The sequence below is a fragment of the Dryobates pubescens genome, chromosome 27, assembly GCF_014839835.1.
Source record: "Dryobates pubescens isolate bDryPub1 chromosome 27, bDryPub1.pri, whole genome shotgun sequence".
Lineage (NCBI taxonomy): Eukaryota > Metazoa > Chordata > Aves > Piciformes > Picidae > Dryobates > Dryobates pubescens.
Window position 1 is genome coordinate 1,036,708 of NC_071638.1, and position 25,336 is coordinate 1,062,043.

General features: G+C 47.2%; 1 protein-coding gene across 1 annotated transcript in view; it reads right to left on the minus strand.

Moving 5' to 3' along the window:
- Nucleotides 1–2,750: 2,750 nt before the first annotated feature.
- Nucleotides 2,751–25,336, minus strand: part of TTLL12 (tubulin tyrosine ligase like 12) — a 35,865-nt gene continuing 13,279 nt past the window's right edge. The window contains exons 4-14 of the mRNA XM_009896114.2: nt 24,940–25,099; nt 24,159–24,292; nt 21,297–21,373; nt 17,187–17,303; nt 16,884–17,078; nt 15,105–15,216; nt 10,644–10,795; nt 10,482–10,563; nt 8,994–9,062; nt 7,195–7,333; nt 2,751–3,230 (exon numbers count right to left, since the gene is read on the minus strand). Coding sequence (XP_009894416.1) covers nt 3,079–3,230; nt 7,195–7,333; nt 8,994–9,062; nt 10,482–10,563; nt 10,644–10,795; nt 15,105–15,216; nt 16,884–17,078; nt 17,187–17,303; nt 21,297–21,373; nt 24,159–24,292; nt 24,940–25,099 — 1,389 coding nt within the window. The 3' untranslated portion in view covers nt 2,751–3,078. The remainder of the gene's footprint in view (nt 3,231–7,194; nt 7,334–8,993; nt 9,063–10,481; nt 10,564–10,643; nt 10,796–15,104; nt 15,217–16,883; nt 17,079–17,186; nt 17,304–21,296; nt 21,374–24,158; nt 24,293–24,939; nt 25,100–25,336) is intronic.

A 25,336-nucleotide genomic window follows, 5' to 3' on the forward strand; every position in this document is an offset into this window, starting at 1 on the left:
AGGTATGCACCTTCTCACTTTACCTGCACCTTCTCACCTCAGCTGCTTCAAAACAAAGGTTTCTCCTCTTCAGGGTTATGGTAGCTGATACAGACCTGGCATGTCTTTTGTAAGATCAAAGCATCTCCTCTGTCTAAGAGGACAACAGACAATGCTCCCCCAAAACTTGTGGTGCCACTGCACAATCTCTTTTTAAAGTCATTCTGGTTTGCTAAGTGTGACATCGTTTTCCCTTTGTGATGAGGGAAACCTTCCCATTTACTGTGGATCCAAAGGCACTTTGTTACATGTTTTCAGGTACTTCGAAGGCAGAAGGTGCCTTTTTGCTCCCCCAAGTGACAAATACATCTCCTGGGCAGCACTGCACATTCCTTTACTTCCAGTCTTAAGCACCCATTACTATATGCTGTACCACAGGCACTTTGCCCCTACACTGGAAGTAGTCACACCCTATCTACTGAGCACTTGACCATGTTTTTTTCAATCACATTTAAGTAGGGAGCCAAAAAAAGTTCTGAGTCATTAGCAAGAGACTGGGCTGTTAGATCTACTTCTGGCTTTGCAATCCAGCTCTCCCTTTTGCCCAACCTGTGCAGTGACTGAATTTTCCTAAGCTGTAGATGAGTCATATCTGCAGCCTATGTTCCAGCCCATGGAAAGAAGCAGGTTCCTGCAGACCAGCCTGAAATAGCCTGAAAAACTCCTCTCCCTTCCTGATTGTGAGGGATGATATGGTGCCTAGTTGCAAAGCTTGAAGCAAGGTTTAGAATATTGATACAATTGTATAACTCACTGGAGAGGTCCCAGATGACTGAAACTGGCCAAGGTGGTCCCCATCCACAAGAAAGGTCAGATGGAGGAACCTGGAAACCTGGCAGCCTGGAAACCTGGCAGCCTGACCTCAGTGCCAGGGAAAGTGATGGAGCAGATTATCCTGGGGGCAATAACTGCGCACCTGAAGGATGGCCAAGGGCTCAGGTCCAGCCAGCAGGGATTTAGGAAGGGCAGGTCCTGCCTCTCCAACCTGATCTCCTTCTATGAGCAGGTGACTGCCTGGTGGATGTGGGGAGGCTGTGGATGTGGTCTGCCTGGACTTCAGCAAGGCCTTTGACACCGTCCCCCACAGCAAACTGCTGGCTAAGCTGTCAGCTCGTGGCTTGGACAGCAGCACTGTGCTGGGTTAGGAACTGGCTGGAGGCTGAGCCCAGAGAGTGGTGGTGAATGGTGCCACAGCCAGCTGGCGGCCAGGCACCAGTGGTGTCCCCCAGGGATCAGTGCTGGGCCCCATCCTCTTTAACATCTTCATTGATGATCTGGCTGAGGGGGTTGAGTCAGTCATCAGCAAGTTTGCAGATGACACCAAGTTGGGAGCAGCTGTTGGTCAGTTAGAGGGCAGAAGGGCTCTGCAGAGGGACCTCGACCGACTGGACAGATGGGCAGAGTCCAATGGGATGGCATTTAACAAGTCCAAGTGCCAGGGGCTGCACTTTGGCCACGGCAACCCCATGCAGAGCTACAGGCTGGGGTCAGAGTGGCTGGAGAGCTGCCAAACAGAGAGGGACCTGGGGGTGCTGATTGACAGCCACCTAAACATGAGCCAGCAGTGTGCCCAGGTGGCCAAGAAGGCCAATGGCATCCTGGCCTGCATTAGGAATAGTGTGGCCAGCAGGAGCAGGGAAGTCATTGTGCCCCTGGACTCTGCACTGGTTAGGCCACACCTTGAGTCCTGTGTCCAGTTCTGGGCCCCTCAGTTTAGGAAGGACATTGAGACACTTGAAGGTGTCCAGAGAAGGGCAACAAGGCTGGGGAGAGGCCTTGAGCACAGCCCTATGAGGAGAGGCTGAGGGAGCTGGGATTGTTTAGCCTGGAGAAGAGAAGGATCAGGGGAGACCTCATTGCCCTCTACAACTACCTGAAAGGTGGTTGTAGCCAGGAAGGGGTTGGTCTCTTCTCCCAGGCAAGCAGCACCAGAACAAGAGGACACAGTCTCAAGCTGCAACAGGGGAAGTTTAGGCTGGAGGTGAGGAGAAAGTTCTTCACCGAGCGAGTCGTTCGTCATTGGAATGTGCTGCCCAGGGAGGTGGTGGAGTCACCGTCCCTGGAGGTGTTCAAGAGGGGATTGGATGTGGCACTTGGTGCCATGGTCTAGTCATGAGGTCTGTGGAGACAGGTTGGACTTGGTGATCTTTGAGGTCTCTTCCAATCTTGGTGATACTGTGATACAGCCCTCATTCACTTCTCCGACTGGGTTAGCTGTGCTTTGTTGTTGGTGCGGATGGATTAAACCTTCTAAACCACTACACCCTCCCAAACCCCTATATTGTAGGCCCTGAACTTTGAAGTCCATAGACTGCTTGGGCTTCTAGTGAAGTTCTTCCTTACCACTTTCATTCTTTCAGGCTGCTTCTTCAAATCCTTGCATTCCTTAATTCCTCTTCACTCACTGCATCCTTATCACCTTCTGCCTGATTCCTTACCAAAAAATCTAGTTTCTTTAACAGGCAGGCTAAGGATGACAGGCAGCAGTAGAAGGTTCCTAAATGTTGTGGGGTTTATTTGCTGCTTTTTGGTTTTTTATCAAGAAAAATGGGCAGAGCCATCAGATCTTTAATCTCAGTCCCATTAGCAGTTCACTGCACTGAAATACAACAGTATTTTCCCATTAGAACATTTCAGATCTTTGCATTGAAGGGATACATATGAAAGAGACACACAAACTCCAACATGTTTCAGTGACTTATAGTTTTTATTGTTGACATGGGGAACTTGTGCAGTGTTTCCCAGCAAGCAAGGAATTAGGCTGTATGAAAAACAAGCCAATAGCTCCAGCTGCTGTGCTCTTTGAGGTCTCCTGTATCTGACCGACTCAAACTGAGGATTTACACAACTAAACGAGAGATGACAAATGCAGGTACAATGATTATCATTACACAGTATATGCACATTGTTCTGATATGATTCCCCCCCCACCCTGTGTGAGTAGAACAGGAACACAGTTGCATCAGCAGCTCATAGAACTGAAATACAGATCTTGCTGGAAAGCATATCTTGAGAAGGACAGAGTCAAACCTCCTGCGGCTAGACAACGCACGTCACATGGCAGCCATCCGTTTCATCCAGAAACAGGGTGCTGAAGACATCATTAAAAAAGGTGGGGTGGTATTTGCAGGCTCTGTCACAGTCAGGGTTAAAGTTCACCTCCAGGATCTGAGGCTGCATAGTTCTTTTTCCTGTAAAAGGTAACAAAATCATACAAGCTCTGTAAAGATCCCAAATCGCTGCCTGTCTTTAAGCCCCTTCATACAAGCTCTACGAAGATCCCGAAGCCCTACGTAAGGCACAGATTAGAGAAATCAACTGGAAAAAGACATTTTGCAGGACTGAGGCTGGCAAGTCAGGCAAGTGGGTTTAGTGCAGTGAGCTTGGGGGTTTTCATTTTCTTTTTTAACCCCCCTCTTCTTCAGAGGGACGGAGTATGTTCTACCATCAGCATCCAGAAGACAGTTATCCAACAGATTCTACAATCTCTATGCTAATCTAAGGCCTCATTCAGAATGAGAATTTGCAACTAGTTAATAGGACCTCCCTGATACAGTTGTCTTGCTTGACAGGGTGAAACATCTTGGTGGTGAATGGTGCCACAGCCAGCTGGCGGCCAGGCACCAGTGGTGTGCCCCAGGGATCAGTGCTGGGCCCCATCCTCTTTAATATCGTCATTGATGATCTGGATGAGGGGGTTGAGTCAGTCATCAGCAAGTTTGCAGATGACACCAAGTTGGGAGCAGATGTTGGTCAGTTAGAGGGCAGAAGGGCTCTGCAGAGGGACCTCGACCGACTGGACAGATGGGCAGAGGCCAACAGGATGGCATTCAACAAGCCCAAGTGCCAGGTGCTGCACTTTGGCCATGGCAACCCCATGCAGAGCTACAGGCTGGGGGCAGAGTGGCTGAGAGCTGCCAAACAGAGAGGGACCTGGGGGTGCTGATTGACAGCTGCCTAAACATGAGCCAGCAGTGTGCCCAGGTGGCCACGAGGGCCAATGGCATCCTGGCCTGCATCAGGAATAGTGTGGCCAGCAGGAGCAGGGAAGTCATTGTGCCCCTGGACTCTGCACTGGTTAGGCCACACCTTGAGTCCTGTGTCCAGTCCCTCAGTTTAGGAAGGACATTGAGACACTTGAGGGTGTCCAGAGAAGGGCAACAAGGCTGGGGAGAGGCCTTGAGCACAGCCCTGTGAGGAGAGGCTGAGGGAGCTGGGGTTGTTTAGCCTGGAGAAGAGGAGGCTCAGGGGAGACCTCATTGCCCTCTACAACTACCTGAAAGGTGGTTGTAGCCAGGAAGGGGTTGGTCTCTTCTCCCAAGCAACCAGCACCAGAACAAGAGGACACAGTCTCAAGCTGTGCCAGGGGAAGTTTAGGCTGAAGGTGAGGAGAAAGTTCTTCACCGAGCGAGTCGTTCGTCATTGGAATGTGCTGCCCAGGGAGGTGGTGGAGTCACCGTCCCTGGAGGTGTTCAAGAGGGGATTGGACGTGGCACTTGGTGCCATGGTCTAGTCGTGAGGTCTGTCGAGACAGGTTGGACTCGATGATCCTTGAGGTCTCTTCCAACCTTGGTGATACTGTGAGACTGTGATCTTCCAGAAAACTGTTTCTCCTGTCATGTTTCAGTACAAACCTGCCTTTATTAAAGCTTTAAATGGCTACCTTCCCACTTTTAGCAGTTCTGCTCCTTCACACTCCAGCCACTTCCACCTGCCACTTCATCCCACTCCTAGAAGGAAGTCAGGAAGTTTAATTTTCTCTTAAAACGTGAGTACATTTCAGAATCAAACACATTCTGTGCCAAGAGAAACAAAGGCTTTCATTTCCTGTCTGGTGTTGAAATTGTAAGCAAAGGCACAAGTTTCTGATGCATAGCTAAACAATAAGCAGCTCTGCACAGAAGCAACTAACCTATTTGTCTATCAGCTGCTGACCCACCCATGTCCCTGCCTTCAGAAGGTTAGGGATGTATGCAGCTCACGTTGAGCCAGGACTGCAGTGTGAGGTTGGTACTTTCAGGAAAGCTTTCCTCAAGCTAGTAACACTAGGGAGGTGCTTTGCCTCTCCCACTCAAGACAGCTCTGGGGCAGGTGAAATAACATTCGATGTGGATGTAGCAGACCCACATTCAAACCCTTGCTCCATCTGATCTGAACAGTAAAGGCCCAGTTCTACACCTCCTGCTTCTCAATCATTTCCCTCTGTGAAAGTGACTCAATATTTACAGAAGCAACTGCTGCAGCAGCATGCTAGGGGCACCCACCCAAAAGAAAACTTCTAATCACTTCTTCAGGAAACCTGGGTGCAAAGCAATTAGTTTCTCCTGTCTCAGGAATCACAGTGTCACAAGAAAAGAGTACTAATAGTTACTTCTAATATTTCCCTGGCAGTCCTGTTTGCGTTGGTGCCTCAGCTGCTTTTCTACCTACAAGACACACCTGTCTGGTGTTTTAACACAGCAAGTGATCTTAGAATACAGTAGAATAGAATTAACCAGGTTGGAAAAGACCTTTGAGATCATCGAGTCCAACCTATCACCCAACACCATCTGATCAACTAACCCATGGCACCAAGTGCCTCATCCGGGCTCTTCCTAAACACCTCCAGTGATGGTGACACCAGCACCTCCCTGGGCAGCATATTCCAATGGCCAATCTCTCTTTCTGTGAAGAACTTCTCCCTAACATCCAGCCTTAACCTCCCCTGGCACAGCATGGGACTGTATCCTCTTGTTCTGTTGGTGGTTGCTAGAGAGAAGAGACCAACCACCACCTGGCTACAACCTCCCTTCAGGTACAGCAATAAGGTCACCCCTGAGCCTCCTCTTCTCCAGGCTAAGCAACCCCAGCTCCCTCAGCCTCTCCAGAACCCCTCCCCAGCTTTGTTGCCCTTCTCTGGACACATTCCAGCAACTCAACATCTTTCCTAAACTGAGGGGCCCAGAACTGGACACAGGACTCAAGGTGTGGCCTAACCAGTGCTGAGTACAGGGGCTTGCAGAGACTTGGCAACAGCTAATGGTCCTGAGAACAACAGCGCTGAAAAGCATTACAGACACCATTCCAGGACTGGAAGCCACAGATGGCAGGATGCCTTTTTCAGGTGTTAATAGAGACACAGGTATTTCAGACATGCTTTCACCATAAATGGGAAAGAAAACTTGCTGCTGGTAGAGTGAGTGTGCGTGTGTGGTTTGTTGGGTTTGGTTGTGTTGTTTTGTTTTGATTGTTGTAGGTGGATTTTTCTTTTTTTGGTGTGGCTATTTTGTTTGTTTGTGTCTTGTGTTGTTTAGTTTAGTTTATGTTTTTAAACAGGGAATGACAGTAAGCAGGGTCCCAAGGGAAGCAGAGACACAGCCAAGCACAGTTAACAGCTCCCCCATCAGTGTTGTTAACCCCAAAGATCTGCAACTCCAGACACGTTTTGGTATCAGTGGAAGGCACAGAATAGAATAGAATAGAATAGAATAGAATAGACCAGGTTGGAAGAGACCTTCAAGATCATCACATCCAACCTATCATCCAACACCACCTAATCAACTAACCCATGGCACCAAGCACCCCATCAAGTCTCCTCCTGAACACCTCCAGTGATGGTGACTCCACCACCTCCCCAGGCAGCCCATTCCAATGGGCAATCACTCTCTCTGTGGAGAACTTCTCCCTAACCTCCAGCCTAAACCTCCCCTGGCGCAGCCTGAGACTGTGTCCTCTTGTTCTGGTGCTGGTTGCCTGGGAGGAGAGACCAACCTCTGCCTGTCTACAACCTCCCTTCAGGTAGTTGTAGACAGCAATAAGGTCACCCCTGAGCCTCCTCCTCTCCAGGCTAAGCAACCCCAGCTCCCTCAGCCTCTCCTCCCAGGGCTGTGTTCCAAACCCCTCACCAAATTTGTTGCCCTTCTCTGGACTCGTTCCAGCAAGTCAACCTCCTTCCTAAACTGAGGGGCCCAGAACTGGACACAGGACTCGAGGTGTGGCCTAACCAGTGCAGTGTCCAGGGGCAGAATGACCTCCCTGCTCCTGCTGGCCACACTGCTCCTGATGCACACAACTCCTGCTGCTTGCACAACAGTCAAACTTCAGACAGAAGAAACACATTTTTGTAAAGGTCCACAAATATAAAGAATTCAACATCTAAAGAGATGAGCTTCTTACCATCTCTGCTGGTGTCCCATTTGAGCATCAAGTCAATGGCATATATAGCTCTTGACGATGGATAATCGCAGATGCCGAAAGGCGCAGCTTTAGCTGAAGCAGCTTGAAACAATTCAGCAAATGTCTTAAAGATATTTGCCTAGTAAAAGAGAAAAGGTCTCTGAATGAGACAGGAGGTTCCATCAAAGCAAAAAACAAATAGGCTTTTAATAATTCAGAGAGATTGTGAGAGAGCTTGTAAATCCCACTAGATGAGAATTTGCACATCGATCGCTTCCAAACGTGCGTTTAGGTATAGAGAACACGGTGAAGCCAAGCACACAGCAGCTTCAGGGACTTGTCTGGGAAGCAAATCAGCACTCTGAAAATCCTGAAAACAGGGCATTTAATATTAGAATGAACCCCATTCTCAGGCACTACACACAGTACTGCACACCTAGAGGCAAAAAACCCCCACAGCTTCTCTGAACACCAGCAGTACAACTGAAGTTCTGACTTCTTCCTGCCTATTAAGTCGTTGTCTGGCTTCATTCTGTTGTGTTCTGCAGTGACAAAAATATTCTCCCCACTTACACTCCTCCAAAAAGGCTGGTGGAGCCATGGTGATTTTAAGAACATGCTACACTGCCATGTTGAGAAACAATCAATCAGATAGCCACTGTGAAAGTTAACTAAAACACAAAAACCACACAGGTGTGAAGTTTAGCACTGAGTTTATCCTGCAGTACTGCACATGAAAAGGTGGCATAACATGTCCTACTCTGCACACTGGGTAACCTGCATCTCTCTTTTCACCCTGTGTAGCTGCTTCCAGACTCTTTTAAACCTAGTGCTGCAAACCCTGTTGTACTTTGAGTATCATTGATTGGTTATGAGTAAAGTAATTTATGGAAATCAACCCACAGCGGGGCAATTTATTCACTTCTGAAAGCACACACACATAAATGCTCAGCTACCATTCTCTGACTATCTTCTAGCTCCTGATAAATATGGAAGAATGCAACAATTCAGTTTTGCATGTGTCTGAACCATTTCTTCACAATCATCTTTTTCTTTCAAGCATGAATTATGGGGAAAAAACCCCACCAACCAACCAACCAACCAACCAACCAACCAACCAAAGAGAAGGCCCTCAGCCACCTTCCTGCATGCTTTATGGAACTGTAAGATTTGGAACTTCCTCTTTCTACCAGCCCCTTGGGCACATCCTTGTCTTGTGAGGGAGCTCTGCTGCACTGCACAACAAGCTAACCAACAGCTCTTAAATCCAAACTTGTGATGCCATCCCACTGAGATGACTCCATACTTCAAACTTCTCTTCATTTTCCTGTTTGTTGACACCTCCCTAACTTGTAAAGACATTTGGTAATGACTTCACAATGGAAGCAAGAGTTTCAGTACCTCAGTAGTTCAGCTCTTCAGAACCAGAGGTAATATTCTGCTGAAGAGTTTTGAGCTGTTGTGAAAACAATTTTTCCACAGACATGTGAGCAACATCTGCAGTGCTTAGCACACTCAATATTCTGAACCTCCCTGCCTTTTTGCATGCAATCTACACAATGCAATGCTAAAGCCAAAAGTGTTTAAAGAGGAATTACACTAAGTCAAGAAATGTTTCTGAAGTACAAGTTAACAACTGATGTCCTTTGTGGTACTGATACATGAGAAGTATGTCTTCTGTGTTGAAAAAAACCCAACCCACTCAAACCACCACCAACCCAACACTTCTGGAAAAAGTAGTTTGCAGAGTAAAAAAGATCCATGACCATTTACAGCAGGAAGATGAATTGTTGACTTACTTGTACTGTTACCCAAGGATATTCTGGATATTGTTTTTCAAACAGAGGAATAAATTCTTCACAGTGTACCTAAAACATTTCAGAAACATCAAAGACTTTCTTGGCTGGAAATGACTAAGCAATCAACTGACAAGTCAATGGAACATCAAATTTCTTTCTGCCATTCATACAAACCCAGATAGGGAATCAGACACTCCCTGAATACCATTCTTCTTATAGCTTTTCTTGTTAGGAAGAAAACCCCATACTGCTCTTTGATGATGATTAGATGCAATTTCACTCATTCTTTTCAGTTCTCTATCAATGTACTGAGTTCAACTTCGGGGCCCTTCTGACTGAAAAGACACTTTGGTGCTGGAGCAGGTGCAAAGAAGGGCAACAAAGCTGGTGAAGGGTCTAGAGAACAGTTCCACTGAGGAGCGGCTGACAGAACTGTGGTTGTTTAGTCTTATAGAAAAGAAGGCTGAGGGAAGACCTTCTCATTGTATACAACTACCAGAGAAGAGGTTGTAGAGATGGGTGTTGGTCTCTTCTCTCTAGTAACAAGCATTAGCAGGAGAGGAAATGGCCTCAGGTTGCATCAGAGGTTTAGGTTAGATACTAGAAGAAATATTTTCACTGAATAGGTTCTCAAACACTGGAACAGGCTCCCCAGGAAGGCTGCTGAATCTCCATTCCTGGAGGTGTTGAAAAGAGGCAGAGATACAGTGCTGAAGGATGTGGTTTAGCCCCAGACTTGGTAGTTAGAGAATGCTTGGACTTGATAACCTTAACAGTCTTTTCCAACTGAAAGGATTCTATGTGGGTTATGTTGAGGATATAGGTTTGTGTTACCCTATATAGAATAGAATAAACCAGGTTGGAAGAGACCTTCAAGATCATTGTGTCCAACTTATCATCCAACACCACCTAAACAACTAACCCATGGCACCAAGCACCCCATCAAGTCTCCTCCTGAACACCTCCAGTGATGGTGACTCCACCACCTCCCCAGGCAGCCCATTCCAATGGGCAATCACTCTCTCTGTATAGAACTTCTTCCTAACCTCCAGCCTAAACCTCCCCTGGTGCAGCCTGAGACTGTGTCCTCTTGTTCTGGTGCTGGCTGCCTGGGAGAAGAGACCAACCTCTGCCTGTCTACAACCTCCCTTCAGGTAGTTGTAGACAGTAATAAGGTCACCCCTGAGTCTCCTCCTCTCCAGGCTAAGCAACCCCAGCTCCCTCAGCCTCTCCTCACAGGGCTGTGTTCCAAGCCCCTCACCAACTTTGCTGCTCTGCTCTGGACACATTCCAGCAAGTCAACCTCCTTCCTAAACTGAGGGGCCCAGAAATAAGCACCTACGATTAGAAGGAAAGAAGGGGAGGAGTCTAGGAAAATCTCTGCTTAGGAAGTAGGATACTTTCAAGTGGGTGTGAAATAGCTAATTTGGCACTGAAGGATTTTCTAAGAAGGGAAAGGTGAGGGAGGATTTTGCAGGGTTTGCCTACCTGCTTTAGCGTTACACCGGGAGCGTAGTTCATGACTGTGAAATGCTTCTCGTAGTCATCCAAGTCATCAAGTGAAAACGCCCTAAGGAATAAACAATTCCTTAGCTTCCAAGGTACCAGAAGCAATGCTAAGCTGCTCCAGGCTGAGGAGAAGACAATTACCGATTGGAAAAGCGCAGCCAGAACACGTCGTAAGCGTAGAGCGTGAGCGGATTCACGGAGCGCAGCAACACGACGTAGCGGATGTCGAATTTAACCAGCCCCACATCCTCCCGCCGGAACAGCACGGGATCCTCAATGTATTTGCACACCACCTGCAGCACAGTGGAACCACCCACAGCAAATAACAATTCAGCTGAAGTGGAAGCAAAGCATCACTGTAGAATACATAGAATAAACCAGGTTGGAAGAGACCTTCAAGATCATCGTGTCCAACTTATCATCCAACACCACCTAAACAACTAACCCATGGCACCAAGCACCCCATCAAGTCTCCTCCTGAAAACCTCCAATGATGGTGACTCCACCACCTCCCCAGGCAGCCCATTCCAATGGGCAATCACTCTCTCTGTGTAGAACTTTTTCCTAACATCCAGCCTGAACCTCCCCTGGTGCAGCCTGAGACTGTGTCCTCTTGTTCTGGTACTGGCTGCCTGGGAGAAGAGACCAACATCCGTCTGTCTACAACCTCCTTTCAGGTAGTTGTAGAGAGCAATAAGGTCACCCCTGAGTCTCCTCTTCTCCAGGGTCTTAACTGGGTCTTAACAATTTAAGGATGACCTTTCTCTGCATTTCAGCTTCTCTTTAGCTGTGTGCATGAACACAGGATGGTGTTGTGCAAACCACAGAATGGTCTGGGCGGAAGGCACCTCCAAAGGTCATCCAGTCTGACCTCCCTGCAGTCAGCAGGGACTGAGAGGAGAGTGGCCAGGCAGAGAGGGACCTAGGGATGCTGGTCGATGGTAGGCTGAACATGAGCCTGCAGTGTGCCCAGGCAGTCAGGAGGGCCAATGGCATCCTGGCCTGCATCAGGAACAGTGTGGCCAGCAGGAGCAGGGAGGTCATTCTGCCCCTGTACACTGCACTGGTTAGGCCGCACCTTGAGTCCTGTGTCCAGTTCTGGGCCCCTCAGTTTAGGAAGGAGGTTGACTTGCTGGAACGAGTCCAGAGAAGGGCAACAAAGTTGGTGAGGGGTTTGGAACACAGCCCTGTGAGGAGAGACTGAGGGAGCTGGGGTTGCTTAGCCTGGAGAGGAGACTCAGGGGTGACCTTATTACTGTCTACAACTACCTGAAGGGAGGTTGTAGACAGGCAGAGGTTGGTCTCTTCTCCCAGGCAGCCAGCACCAGAACAAGAGGACACAGTCTCAGGCTGCACCAGAGGAGGTTTAGGCTGGAGGTTAGGGAGAAGTTCTCCACAGAGAGAGTGATTGCCCATTGGAATGGGCTGCCCAGAGAGGTGGGCCAGGGATGGGGCTTCGACCCACCTCCCTGGGCAACCTGTTCCAGTGTTCCTCCACCCTCATAGTTAAGAACTTCTTCCTGATACCCAGTGTAAATCTGCCCTTCTCTAGTTTGAAGCCATTATGCCTTGTCCTGTTACTGCAGGCCTTTGTAAACAGTCTCTCCCCATCCTTCCTGTTAGGCCTTCCCAGAGACTCCTCTTCTCCAGGCTGAGCAATCCCAGCTCTCTCAACCTATCCTCATAGCAGAGGTATCCAAGCTCCTGAACGTTTTTGTGGCCCTCTTCTGGATCCTCTGGATCCTCTCCATCAGGTTCATGTCCTTCCTATACTGAAGGCTCCAGAGCCAGATGCAGTACTCCAGGTAAGGTGTCACCAGAGCAAAGTGGCACAATCACCTCTCTGGATCTGGTAGCAACACATCTTTTGATACAGCCCAGGATGGGATTGGCCTTCAGGGCTGCAAGCTCACACTGTCTGCTCATGTCCAGCTTCTCATCCATTGGCACCCCCAAATCCTTTTCCACAGGGCTGCATTCTAACACCTCACCTCCCAGTATCAATAGTGAGGGTTGTTCCGGCCCAGGTGCAGGCACCTTTCATCAAACTCTGACATCAGGGTGGGAGAAGTGGGAGGACAGAATGCACTCCTTTTTTAAACCCACAAAGCTTAGTGTTTCAGTGACCTTCTCATTTTGAACCAGAAATGCAAAGCAATTCTTTGTGCATTTCTGCATTCCAGAGAATACATGCAGTCCACACACCAACAGGCAAAGCTGAAGTGACACTCTGAGGTACGACTGCACATTGCAGACTCCCTATTAAAAGCTTCCTGATTCATCTATTGCTGGCAGAGGCAGTACTCTGTGCCACTGAACAGAGCTGTGGATCAGCCACAATGATCAACCAGGGAAGAGAAGCAATAATGTCTCCCAGTTTATGACCAGCATTAACTATAGCAAATGTGTGCTCACCTGCCAGTCTGAGCATTAGCCTTAAAAGCAGCACCACAAAGGGGCATTTGGTGCCTTTTCACATCTCTGTCCGTAACGTGGACAGCGGAATCGAGCGCACCCTCAGCCGTTCGCCAGGGACACCGAGCCGCATGGTGTGCTCAACATGCTGGAGGGAAGGGATTGCCAGCCAGCTAGGTGGCTGCTCTTAAAGAGTTGTGATCAATGGCTTAATGTCCTTATGGAGACCTGTGACAAGCAGAGTACCTCAGGGACTGGTACTGGGACCAGTGCTGTTTAACATCTTTGTCAGTGACATGGACAGTGGGACTGAGTGCACTCTCAGCAAGTCTGCTGATGACACCCAGATGTGTGGTTGACACGCTGGAGGGAAGGGATTGCCAGCCAGAGGGACCTTGACAGGCTGGAGAGGTGGGCCCATGCCAACCTCATGAAGTTCAACAAGGCCAAGTGCAAGGACCTGCACCTGGGCTGGGGCAATCCCAAGCACAAATACAGCCTGGGTGACGAGGGGATTGTTAACAGCCCTGCAGAGAAAGACTTGCTGGTGCTGATTGATGAGGTGCTTAACATGAGCCAGCAATGTGTGCCTGCAGCCCAAAAAGCCAACCATATCCTGGGCTGCATCAAAAGATGTGTGGCCAGCAGGTGAAGAAGGCTATTCTGTCACTCTGCTTTGCTCTTGTCATAACTCTCCTGGAGTACTGTGGCCATCTCTGGGGCCCCCAGCACATGAAGGACATGGTTATGTTGGAGTGGGTCCAGAGGAAGGCCACAAAGATGATCAGCTCCTCTCCTACAAGGACAGGCTGAGGGTGTTAATTTGGTCTGTTCAGCCTGGAGAAGAGAAGACTCCAGGGCTACCTTATAGCAGCCTTCCAGTACCTGAAGGGGGCCTACAGGAAAGCAGGAAAAGGACCTTTTTAGAAGGGCTTGCAGCAACAGGATGAGAGGCAGTAGCTTTAAGTTAGAGCAGGGGAGATGTAGGTTAGACAGTACAAAGAAGTTCTTTGCTATGATATTGGTGAGACACAGTAATGGGTTGTCCAGAGAAGTTGTGGACACCTCATCCCTGGTAATGCTTAAGACCAGGCTGGATGAGGCTTTTGAGCAACCTGTTCTATAGGGGAAGTGTCCCTGCCCATGCACAGTGGTTGGAACTAGATGATCTCTACTGCTCCCTTCCAGCTCAAGCCATTCTCTGATTCTATGACTCACTATTATCCAGGCAAGTTTTATTTCACAGATTCATAGAAGGGTTTAAGCTGAAAGGGACCTTGAAGATCACCTAGTTCCAATGTCCCTGCCATGGACAGGAACACCTTTCACTAGACCAGGTTGCTCAAGGCCCCATCCAACTTGGCCTTGAACACGTCCACAGAGGGGGCATCCATGTCCTCCCTGGGCAACCTGTTCAAGTGTCTCACCACCCTCACTGTAAAGACTCTCTTCCTAATCTCCAGTCTAAACCTGCCCTCCTCAAGCTTCGATTGGTTCACTCTCATCCTATCACTAGAAGTCCTTGCAAAAAGTTCCTTCCCAGCTTTCTTGTAGGACCCCCTCAGGTAGTGGAAGGCTGCTTTAAGGTCTCCCTGGAGCCTTCTTTTCTCCAGGCTGACCGAACAACCCCAGCTTTCCCTCTGATCATCTTTGTGGCCCTCCTCCAAACCTGTTCCAGCAGCTCCACGTCCCTCATATGCTGGAGGCACCAGAACTGGATGCTGTACTCTGGGTGGAGTCTCATGAGAGCAGAGGGGACACAATCACCTCACCATTCCTTCTTTTGGTGCAGCCCAGGACACTGCTGCCCTCTGCACTGCAAGTGCACATTGCTGACTCAGGTTGAGTTCTTCACCAAGCAACACCCCCAAGCCCTTCTCCTGGAGACTGCCCTCAAGCCATTCCTCACCCAGCCTATATCTGTGCTTGTGATTGCCCTGAGCCAGGAGTAGGACCTTCCATGTTTCTTAAACAAGAAAAGCCCAGGCTATTTGAGTTCATCACTGCCACAAATGGAGCTGACCACTCTGAATGTGAATCAATTAGGAATTGATTGAAACTGGATGCTTATGGCCAGTCTAGGAATTTCACAGAAAATACACCTCCTTGGCATTTTTAGACCACCTTCTATGAAGCAGTTTTTCCATCTCTCCTCTTTAAATCGTAGTGAAGTCCACGCTCTCTAACCTTTGGGCTGCTTTCCCTGTGCCTGATGATATTCTTAAGGTTGTTGGTGATGTGAGTATCCAGGCTTCTGGCCAAGTTCCACGGTTTGCATATCCAGTGATTGTCTTCTCCTCTGAGAAAGAGAAAGGGAGAGAAGCCAACACTTGTAATTACCCACCTCATTTATCTATCTGAACATCCACTGGAACTGGTCTATGCACTCGCCTCAATACTTTATAAAGCTGTGGATGACAGTGCACGAACTAAGGAGTTTTGACTGACAGCTGTGAGTGCTAGGTTTTAGGTGTAAAAGGGAAAAAAATGCAGCCATAGCTTTTATTGATCTTTTCAGTTAGGGCCCATGCATGCTCTCATGGCTTATCTCCTTCTTCTGCATCTGACTCCTTCCAAAGAGTCGACAGCACAGCAACATTGCAAACACACAGCAGTCGTGGGGTGGAAGCCACTCTGCAGAGAGTCAGAGAACACTTTGGCAGGGTGCTGTGCAATTTTTCAAGCTGATTACCTCAGAACACCTCCAGAGCATTCACATGAACTGACATCCTAAGTCATCTCTTTTAGGAGAAATCACACAATATCTCAACAGTTCCTACTGCAAGACAATGAAAGCACATCATCTTCTCTCTTTCTAGCACCTACTCACCTTAAGAGGCAACATGCTGATCTTTTAATGTCTGCTTCCACATAAGGCTAACACCCATGTCTTCCTTTCTTCACTATGTTAAAACATCCTGAACAAATTCTTGAGCTTGGTGATATAACAGTACAAACCTAGCTGCAGCTAAGAGACCTTGTTTTGGGGGCTTGGGGGTGGGTGGTTGGGGTTTTTATTTAGATTTGAAAGTTCCTACCCCCTCCTTCACATTCTCTACATACATATTGCATTCACAGTCAGTCCTGGATTTTAAAAGACAATTAAAACACCACACACTAGGGATACATGGAAGGGGTGCTCTCTCCTGGTTAGCCCAGTCAGTAACAGACTATACAGAGCAAACAATGGCCAAATGAAATGCTTGGCATATGGGAAAGCCTCACCAAAGAAGCAACGTTTCAAGCAGAATACTACACACCAGGCACAAGAGGTTATTCTGTTAGCAGTACCTAATGCTCTCTTACCAAAGAAAATCATAGTTCCTATCCACTCTAAGCTGCATCAGCAGAGAGTGTGGATTTAGAACCTTAAAGCTCCACAACTGCTTTAGCCTAACACTGAAACTCAGTTTTGCTTTCCCAACCCTATAGAACCCAAGTATGTATGGTTTAGCTGATTAGGTGGGTTGGATTGGTTGATAGGTTGGATGCGATGATCTTGAAGGTCTCTTCCAACCTGGTCTGGTCTATTCTATTCTATTCTATGCTATAAACATTTTCCACTCTGGCTTAAAGGCAAGAACAACTGCTACCAGTCCCCTGGAAAAAAGTAACACTTGTTGCACACACATTTTGATCCTTCGGCGTCTGTTAAACACGTGAACAAGATCGCGAGGAGATAAAAACCAACAGCCTTCACATCTGTAGTAAAATCATGATGAAGTTTCAGTGTTTCAAAAGTCTTTCCTGTAAGAGTAACTAAGCAATGTAGTAATTAAACAACTAAAAGTAATTAAACAACTAGACAGTTCACACTTTCCAGGTAAGTTTCACTTGAATATTAACACAGCGAGAGCAAGCTCATGGCGCTGTAAGAACTGCCAAGCCCGAAACGAAGGCTTCTGGTTTTTGAGGAGAGTGGGCTTAAGAAAGCACAAAATGCAAGGACGTGGAAACATGAGCTACCTTCTGTCACGCTGCTGAAAGTAGCTGATGAACTGAGGCAGTTCTGTTTGGAGGTTAAATGTACGAGGCAACCATCTTGGCCCATCTGGTCCTCCAGCTCGTCTAGATATGGATGCCAGGCAGTCTTTGACGGTTACGAGGTTCTCGCACGGGAACTGATTCAGCATTACCTCAGGCCTTTCTTCACTTAGCTTCCTACAAAACAGAGTATTTGTTGGGTGAAGGAAGAAGGGTGGGGCATGCCTTTGGGAACAATTTTTATAGCAGCAAGAGAATTTCTATTATCAGGGGAACAATTGCAACCTATAATCTTTGAAGTGTGAGAAGTTGTAGAGGATGTCTGCTTCTCCCTCGTTGTCCGTGAACACAAATCGGGGGTGTGTCAGGCTGTGGAGGACTTGCTGAATGTCTGTGAAAACCCTAGAAAAAGGCACATGAAAACACCTGTCAATTTGGTTTCTGAAACTGCTCAACTTGTGCTTGAACAGGAAGTACTAAGTTAGGCTTTCCCCCAGAATTATGCTTTACCAGTACACATTGTGACAACCTCTCCTTAATCACAAAGACATTTTAAATTGAAGTGAGACAGAACAATTCTATTTTGAGACAGAAATCTCAAATGGTTTAGTTTCTACACCTTTCACAAAAATAGCAATCCAGAAGACAGTGACCAGGCCCCCCCACAGAGAAGTAATAAAATGAGGGAGACCTTGTAAATGCCTTGCAAATGCTGGAAGGACTCTGAAAATCTACCTGCTGCCATCCACGAGAAAGAAATGAATACAAAATCCTGTCAGTTTAAATCCTCTCCCTTCAGAAGACTATCTTCATTTGTTCAGAACTTCACACACAAAGAAACATTTCCAAACAACCAAAACTTTCACATAGAGTATGTGCATTGCCTATGTGCAGGAAGTACACACAGCTTTGAGGTTTAACACACACTTTCTCCCAGTCCCATTACAAGAAGACATCCCAAAAGAACACTCCAAAACCCAGCTCAGACCTGAGACATACTACAGGACATAAGCAGGACTACAGCAAGATACCTGCATATGTTAGAAACATCTCTCAAGTAAGGCCAGTGACTTGGCTGTCTGTTGGCAGATAGCACTCTGGGTCATGGTGACGATTTTACAGCTTGATGTGATTAATTCAGCATTCAGAATAATGACTCAGAAAGCAAGACACAGAAAACAGATCTCATGGTAATGGGGACATTTAAAGAGACTAAGCACCAGCTATTTTTTCCTAGGAGAAACCACTATATTCTTCCTCCTCTCCAGACCTAATCTCCTATTCTTCTCAGTTGTACGGGTTTCCTTTCCTCCTCTGCTACTAACCAGTTGGAAGATACACTCCACTGAGAGATACTTTGCTGAAATGATGAACTCTAAAAACAGCCCAGCCAGAGGGAAAGGTGTTCTTTAAAAAGTATGTAAGATGTTTTGCATAGTTCCATGTGTGACACACTACAATGGTTCTACTATTGATGCTGGAGCCCAAGATGAAGAGAGATGATTTCACTGTGCCTCAAGACAGTTAGCCTGGCACCTTTGTGCACAGAAATCACCAGTCTCTCCCCATTCCTGCAAGACAGCAAAGTTAGTGTCTTCACCCAATTCCACTAGCATTTCTTTCTGTAATATGTGACTTTTTGGCTTCTCCTTCTAAATTTGCACACTAGGGGAAAGTACAACACTTGATGTACTGGATCCAGTTTTAGTCCTGTCACATCTATTTCCTACACAAGCTATCTAAATATCTGCTAGTCTGAAGTGATTTTTTTGTCCTTGCTGAAGCAAAGGGGAATCAAAATGGGGACCTGAAAATAAATGCTGTAACAAAGTCTTGAAGCATCCAACAGCTCCATAGCAGTACAAGTGCAAGAACATATGCAACACAAGAAATACCAAAATTTGACTTGCTCATACAAGGGAGCTGGGGTTGCTTAGCCTGGAGAAGAGGAGACTCAGGGGTGACCTTATTGCTCTCTACAACTACCTGAAGGGAGGCTGTAGACAGATGGATGTTGGTCTGTTCTCCCAGGCAGCCAGCACCAGAACAAGAGGACACAGCCTCAGGCTGAACCAGGGGAGGTTTAGGCTGGAGGTTAGGAGGAAGTTTTACACAGAGAGAGTGATTGCCCATTGGAATGGGCTGCCTGGGGAGGTGGTGGAGTCATCATCATTGGAGGTGTTCAGGAGGACACTTGATGGGGTGCTTGGTGCCATGGGTTAGTTGATTAGGTGGTGTTGGATGATAGGTTGGACACGATGATCCTCAAGTTCTCTTCCAACCTGGTCTATTCTATTCTATTCTGTTCTATAGTCCCAGATCAGTACCTCACAAACAAACCCTGTAAGGTGTCATCCCACAAAGACACTAGTCCTATGTAGCTGGATCCAAACCTAGCTAATAAATCTTAGTGCCTTCATGGAAACAGTTTAAAATTAGAGTATTTCACTGCTAACACCACCTATCACTGAGTTTAGTGGTCAGATTCTCTGAGGTGGTTTAGTATATCCAGTATTAATCCATACATTTGAAAAAAGTAGACCCCTGTGCTGGAGAACAGAGACTAAAATCATAGAATCAAAAAGGTTGGAAAAGACCTCAAGGATCATCAAGTCCAACCTGTCACCCAACACCTCATGACTAACCAAACCATGGCTCCATTGGCAGGTATCTGACAAATACTGGGCTATTCCTTTGGCTACCTTATCTGAAACAGAGCCAAGTACACTGGGTGAAAAAATAGCTTTTTCCTATCCTCAGCCTTCTAAGCAAAGTTTTCAGATCTAAACTATCACTGGGCAAGTTAACAAATGCTTCTCAGCTCAAAGTGACTGATGTTCATTAGTCATTCCCAAGCAAAGTTGATCTGGTTAATAACAAATCACCTCAACACAAGAAGAAGCTGGGGTGCAAGTGTGCCTACCCAAGACATTTTAGCCTAACCTCAACTCTGAAACAAAATGTTGCAATCAAGAGCTCACATTCTAATGTCAGATTACAAACACCCTGGAGTGCAAGTCACAGCACACTCTACGTAAGAATATGTTTTTCTGAAATGACACTAGTTATAAAGCAGCCCAGCCACACAGTGCCTCTGCTTCTGCTCACAAAAATCCCTTATCTCTGCCATGTTCTTCCAACCTTCTTCCAAAAGGTTCACACTACACAGTCCCCAGGCAGTGCTACAGGCTGGGGTCAGAGTGGCTGAGAGCAACCAGGCAGAGAGGGAACTGGGGGTACTGGTCAATGGTAGGCTGAACATGAGCCTGCAGTGTGCCCAGGCAGTCAGGAGGGCCAATGGCATCCTGGCCTGCATCAGGAACAGTGTGGCCAGCAGGAGCAGGGAGGTCATTCTGCCCCTGTACACTGCACTGGTTAGGCTGCACCTCGAGTCCTGTGTCCAGTTCTGGGCCCCTCAGTTTAGGAAGGAGGTTGACTTGCTGGAACGAGTCCAGAGAAGGGCAACAAAGCTGGGGAGGGGTTTGGAACACAGCCCTGTGAGGAGAGGCTGAGGGAGCTGGGGTTGCTTAGCCTGGAGGAGACTCAGGGGTGACCTTATTGCTGTCTACAACTACCTGAAGGGAGGTTGTAGACAGGCAGAGGTTGGTCTCTTCTCCCAGGCAGCCAGCACCAGAACAAGAGGACACAGTCTCAGACTGCACCAGGGGAGGTTTAGGCTGGAGGTTAGGGAGAAGTTCTACACAGTAAGAGTGATTGCCCATTGGAATGGGCTGCCCGGGGAGGTGGTGGAGTCACCATCACTGGAGGTGTTCAGGAGGAGACTTGCTGGGGTGCTTGGTGCCATGGGTTAGTTGATTAGGTGGTGTTGGATGATAGGTTGGACACAATGATCTCGAAGGTCTCTTCCAACCTGGTCTATTCTATTCTATTCTATTTTTATAGTAAGGCACACCTCCAACTGACAACACCCTATGTTTTGACTATATTCCTATTTGGCCATCTCATCCCAGGAAGATGAATCTGACATAGTCACAGAGAACCACATGTACACCAATGGATGCACCTGCCATAATACAGAAGAGAAGTCTATTCCTTCTTACACACTTCAGTTATACTCCTTTATGAAAACAGTGTTACAACATGAGGCAACTTTTCTTTCACCCAGAAGGCAGCACTTACTAAAAGTACTAAAAAAAACCCCAAACCAAACCAACAACTCAATTTAATTTCAGCAGTTCTGTAAGCAGCAATCCATTTACTCTGAAGAATCCAACAAGAATAACAAGTAAGTCAGAATCAGAAGCAAGCAGCTACATCAGAAACACATCTTCAGCTTGCCCCTTGCTCAAAGCTGGAAAAGGCTGCTCAGCCTCAGCACACTGCAATTGTCACACTTCATCTTAGTAAGGAAGCATTTTGTTTGCAGATACATACTTGAAAACTTTGTCTTTGCCATAAACTGGTGGGCTTATTGTCACAGGCAGTTTCTCCTTGTTTTCTGCTAAAATAGCCTAAAATGCAACAACAAAGTTGTTAGTACTGGGCAGAATAACCCAGCAGCCTTAGGTCAAAATCCACAGTGTTCAGTGGGTATGAACAGCAGCTTAGTCCAAACTGAATTTTAAAGTGTGCACAACCAGTTTCATAGAAGTGACTGAAACCCAACACAGTATTTAAGGCGTGACCCGTCTGGTGGATGTGGGGCAGGCTGTGGATGTGGTCTGCTTGGACCTCAGCAAGGCCTTTGACACCATCCCCCACAGCAAACTGCTGTCTAAGCTATCAGCTCATAGCTTGGACAGCAGCACTCTGAGCTGGGTTAGGAACTGGCTGGAGGCTGAGCCCAGAGAGTGGTGGTGAATGGTGCCACATCCAGCTGGCAGCCAGGCACCAGTGGTGTGCCCCAGGGATCAGTGCCGGGCCCCATGCTCTTTAATATCGTCATTGATGATCTGGATGAGGGGGTTGAGTCAGTCATCAGCAAGTTTGCAGATGACACCAAGTTAGGAACAGATGTTGGTTAGCTAGAGGGTGGAAGGGCTCTGCAGAGGGACCTCGGCCAACTGGACAGATGGGCAGAGTCCAACAGGATGGCATTCAACAAGTCCAAGTGCCAGGTGCTGCACTTTGGCCACAGCAACCCCATGCAGAGCTACAGGCTGGGGTCAGAGTGGCTGAGAGCTGCCCAAAAAGAGAGGGACCTGGGGGTGCTGATTGACAGCTGCCTAAACATGAGCCAGCAGTGTGCCCAGGTGGCCAAGAAGGCCAATGGCATCCTGGCCTTCATTAGGAATAGTGTGGCCAGCAGGAGCAGGGAAGTCATTGTGCCCCTGGACTCTGCATTGGTTAGGCCACACCTTGAGTCCTGTGTCCAGTTCTGGGCCCCTCAGTTTAGGAAGGACATTGAGACACTTGAAGGTGTCCAGAGAAGGGCAACAAGGCTGGGGAGAGGCCTTGAGCACAGCCCTGTGAGGAGAGGCTGAGGGAGCTGGGGTTGTTTAGCCTGGAGAAGAGGAGGCTCAGGGGAGACCTTATTGCTCTCTACAACTACCTGAAGGGAGGTTGTAGCCAGGAGGGGGTTGGTCTCTTCTCCCAGGCAACCAGCACCAGAACAAGAGGACACAGTCTCAAGCTGTGCCAGGGGAGGTTTAGACTCGAGGTGAGGAGAAAGTTCTTCACTGAGAGAGTCGTTCGTCATTGGGATGTGCTGTCCAGGGAGGTGGTGGAGTCACCGTCCCTGGAGGTGTTCAAGAGGGGATTGGATGTGGCACTTGGTGCCATGGTCTAGTCATGAGGTCTGTGGTGACAGGTTGGACTCGATCTTTGAGGTCTCTTCCAACCTTAGTTATACTGTGAAGTTTAGCCTCAAACTGTGAACTTTTACAGATCACTTAGTGCAATTCATCATCTCCATGTAAGTATTTACATACATATATACAGATGCATACAGTCCATCTGCACATCTCATTGTTCCATCATCTTTGGCACAAGTGAATTCACAGAATTATCTGGGCTGGAAGGGACCCCAAGGATCATCTAGTCCCAACCTCCCTGCCACGGGCAGGGACACACTCCACCAGAGTGGGTTGCCCAGAGCCACATCCAGCCTGGCCTTAAAACCATTCCACCAAAGCTGGATTCTAAGAAGTGTATTATGTTGCATAATATGCTGCTTAGGAAAAATATGCTGCTTAGGAAAAATCCCAACTTGGTACAAGAGCAGAGGCAGAATGGAATCTCTACAACTACCTGAAAGGTGGTTGTAGACAGGAGGGGGTTGGTCTCTTCTCCCAGGCAACCAGCACCAGAACAAGGGGACACAGTCTCAAGCTGTGCCAGGGGAGGTTTAGACTCGAGGTGAGGAAAAAGTTCTTCACCGAGCGAGTCGTTCGTCATTGGAATGTGCTGCCCAGGGAGGTGGTGGAGTCACCATCCCTGGAGGTGTTCAAGGGGAGATTGGACGTGGCACTTGGTGCCATGGTCTAGTTGTGAGGTCTGTTGGAACAGGTTGGACTTGATGATCCTTGGGGTCTCTTCCAACCTTAGTGGTACTGTGATACTGTGTGAATCAGAGGCAAGAGGCTATCAGCAAAACAGGACCAGGAAATATGGCTTCAAGACCAGGAATGGTCATTGCCAAAGCACCCTGAGAAATTCCTGACTCTCCTAAACAAAATATCAAAGTACAGATTATCATATTAATTGAAAGATAAAGTGACTGTATTTCTAACAAAATGGCTGGCTGACCATTTAGTCATGAGGTTTTCCTGCAGATAATTAAAAAAGCCCCAACTATAGGGAGCTGAAGCCTAATTCTGCTCCTCTAGAAGCAGATAGAGGCTTTTAGTAGCCTTCAGCAGTAAATGCTTGAAAAAATTATCTCACTCAGACCTTTTTCAAAACCTCTGGCTGATAAAAGGAAACACACCTTTGGATCACTGCAGATACCCTGCCAAAGGCTCACAGAAACTTGGGAGAAGTGCATCTTGAGAAACCAAAGCAGCTGCTGGTTTGCAACAGCTCCCTGAACTGTAAGTCAGTTGTGAAATGTCTGCTCAGCCATAGGAACACCTCTTTATCTTTAAGGTTGTTATAGGGAATAACTAACCAGAAGAGATACAGTAATAAATCCAATTGGTAAGCCTGTTAGACAATACATCAAATATCTAACTAGAAGATGACTACCTCACGTGACACCAAGTCAGAACACTTGCAAGGCTCTTTGGTTTTTTTTTGTCTTTTCAGACACTGCCTCTTCTTTAAAGAGATAGAATATGGTAGTTGTTAAAATTATACCTGGTAATACTCATCAGATGGCTCTGGTGTAAAACAGTTCACATCTAACATGTCAGCAGGCACCCAGGGTAACAAAACACACTTCCTGATCAAGTGATCCGTTTCCCCGTAGGCATAATCCCGAGTCACTTCATCTGCAGCAAAACAAGAACAGCCTTCTAGGAACTGCCATTTGCTCTTCACCAAAAACAACCAACCAACAACCAACAACAAAAATTCTCTTTCCCAAGTCAGCTGAACAGTTAACAATACCAAAACTTTTGTTATTTAAATGTAAAACTAGAGATAAAGAGAACCACATCGGAAAGAGTATTATTTAGGATGCAAAAATTAGTCCAAAATCAGCTGAGTTGGGTCAGTTTAGTCAGACACTCCTTCGTATAACGGGGACCTAAGTGTCCTCAAATCAAGACTACAGGAAAAAATGGTTGGCCTGTAATTTCCTAACCTCCAGTAGTTGACTTTTGGAAACAGACTGAAAATATAGACCTTTAAGGAGTTTTTGTCTTTAAACTTCCTGATGACTAAATCAGTCCATCGTGCAAGACTTCAGTTCTTCATCAATAAAACCTTAGCAATGTTACTGACTGCTAAAGGCCTCTATCTTATATAAATTATAGAAAAACTTGCAGAGAATGTTTTAACTCTCTAGCATTACAAATGTGCAGTCATTTTGGTCTTGAAATGTTTGTCCTCCTGTGAGATGTTCAGTGATCTATTTTAAGAGTGCTGCCCCTCGTCTATTGTGGGCATTAAAAACCTCCCAAACTCACACACTTACCACCAGTTTCAAGGTCTCTCAAAGGCCAGAGAAGAGTGTAAGCAATTTGTTGAGGCATATAAAACAGAGGTGCTGTGGCAAAGCTAGGCTGATCTGAATGCTGAATGCGTGATCCAAATTCATCCATAATGTACCAGACAGGAACCTTCTCCTCTGCAGTCTATATGTGAAGAGAGAAAGAGAGACCCCCCACACATCAATTGCTAGAAAAGCAGCCCAGCACCTCCTGCACCATTTCTGTTTCCTGCTCCAGCCAAGACTGTGTGCAGGGGCTGGGTACAGAGTAACACTCTCATCTCTGCAGCTCTGAAGGTAAGCTAGCCTAGCATGCAGCAACTGCTGGGAATGGCCTGCTCCCATCTGAACTGCACAGTCCCATCCTCTCTCTTATTTTAGG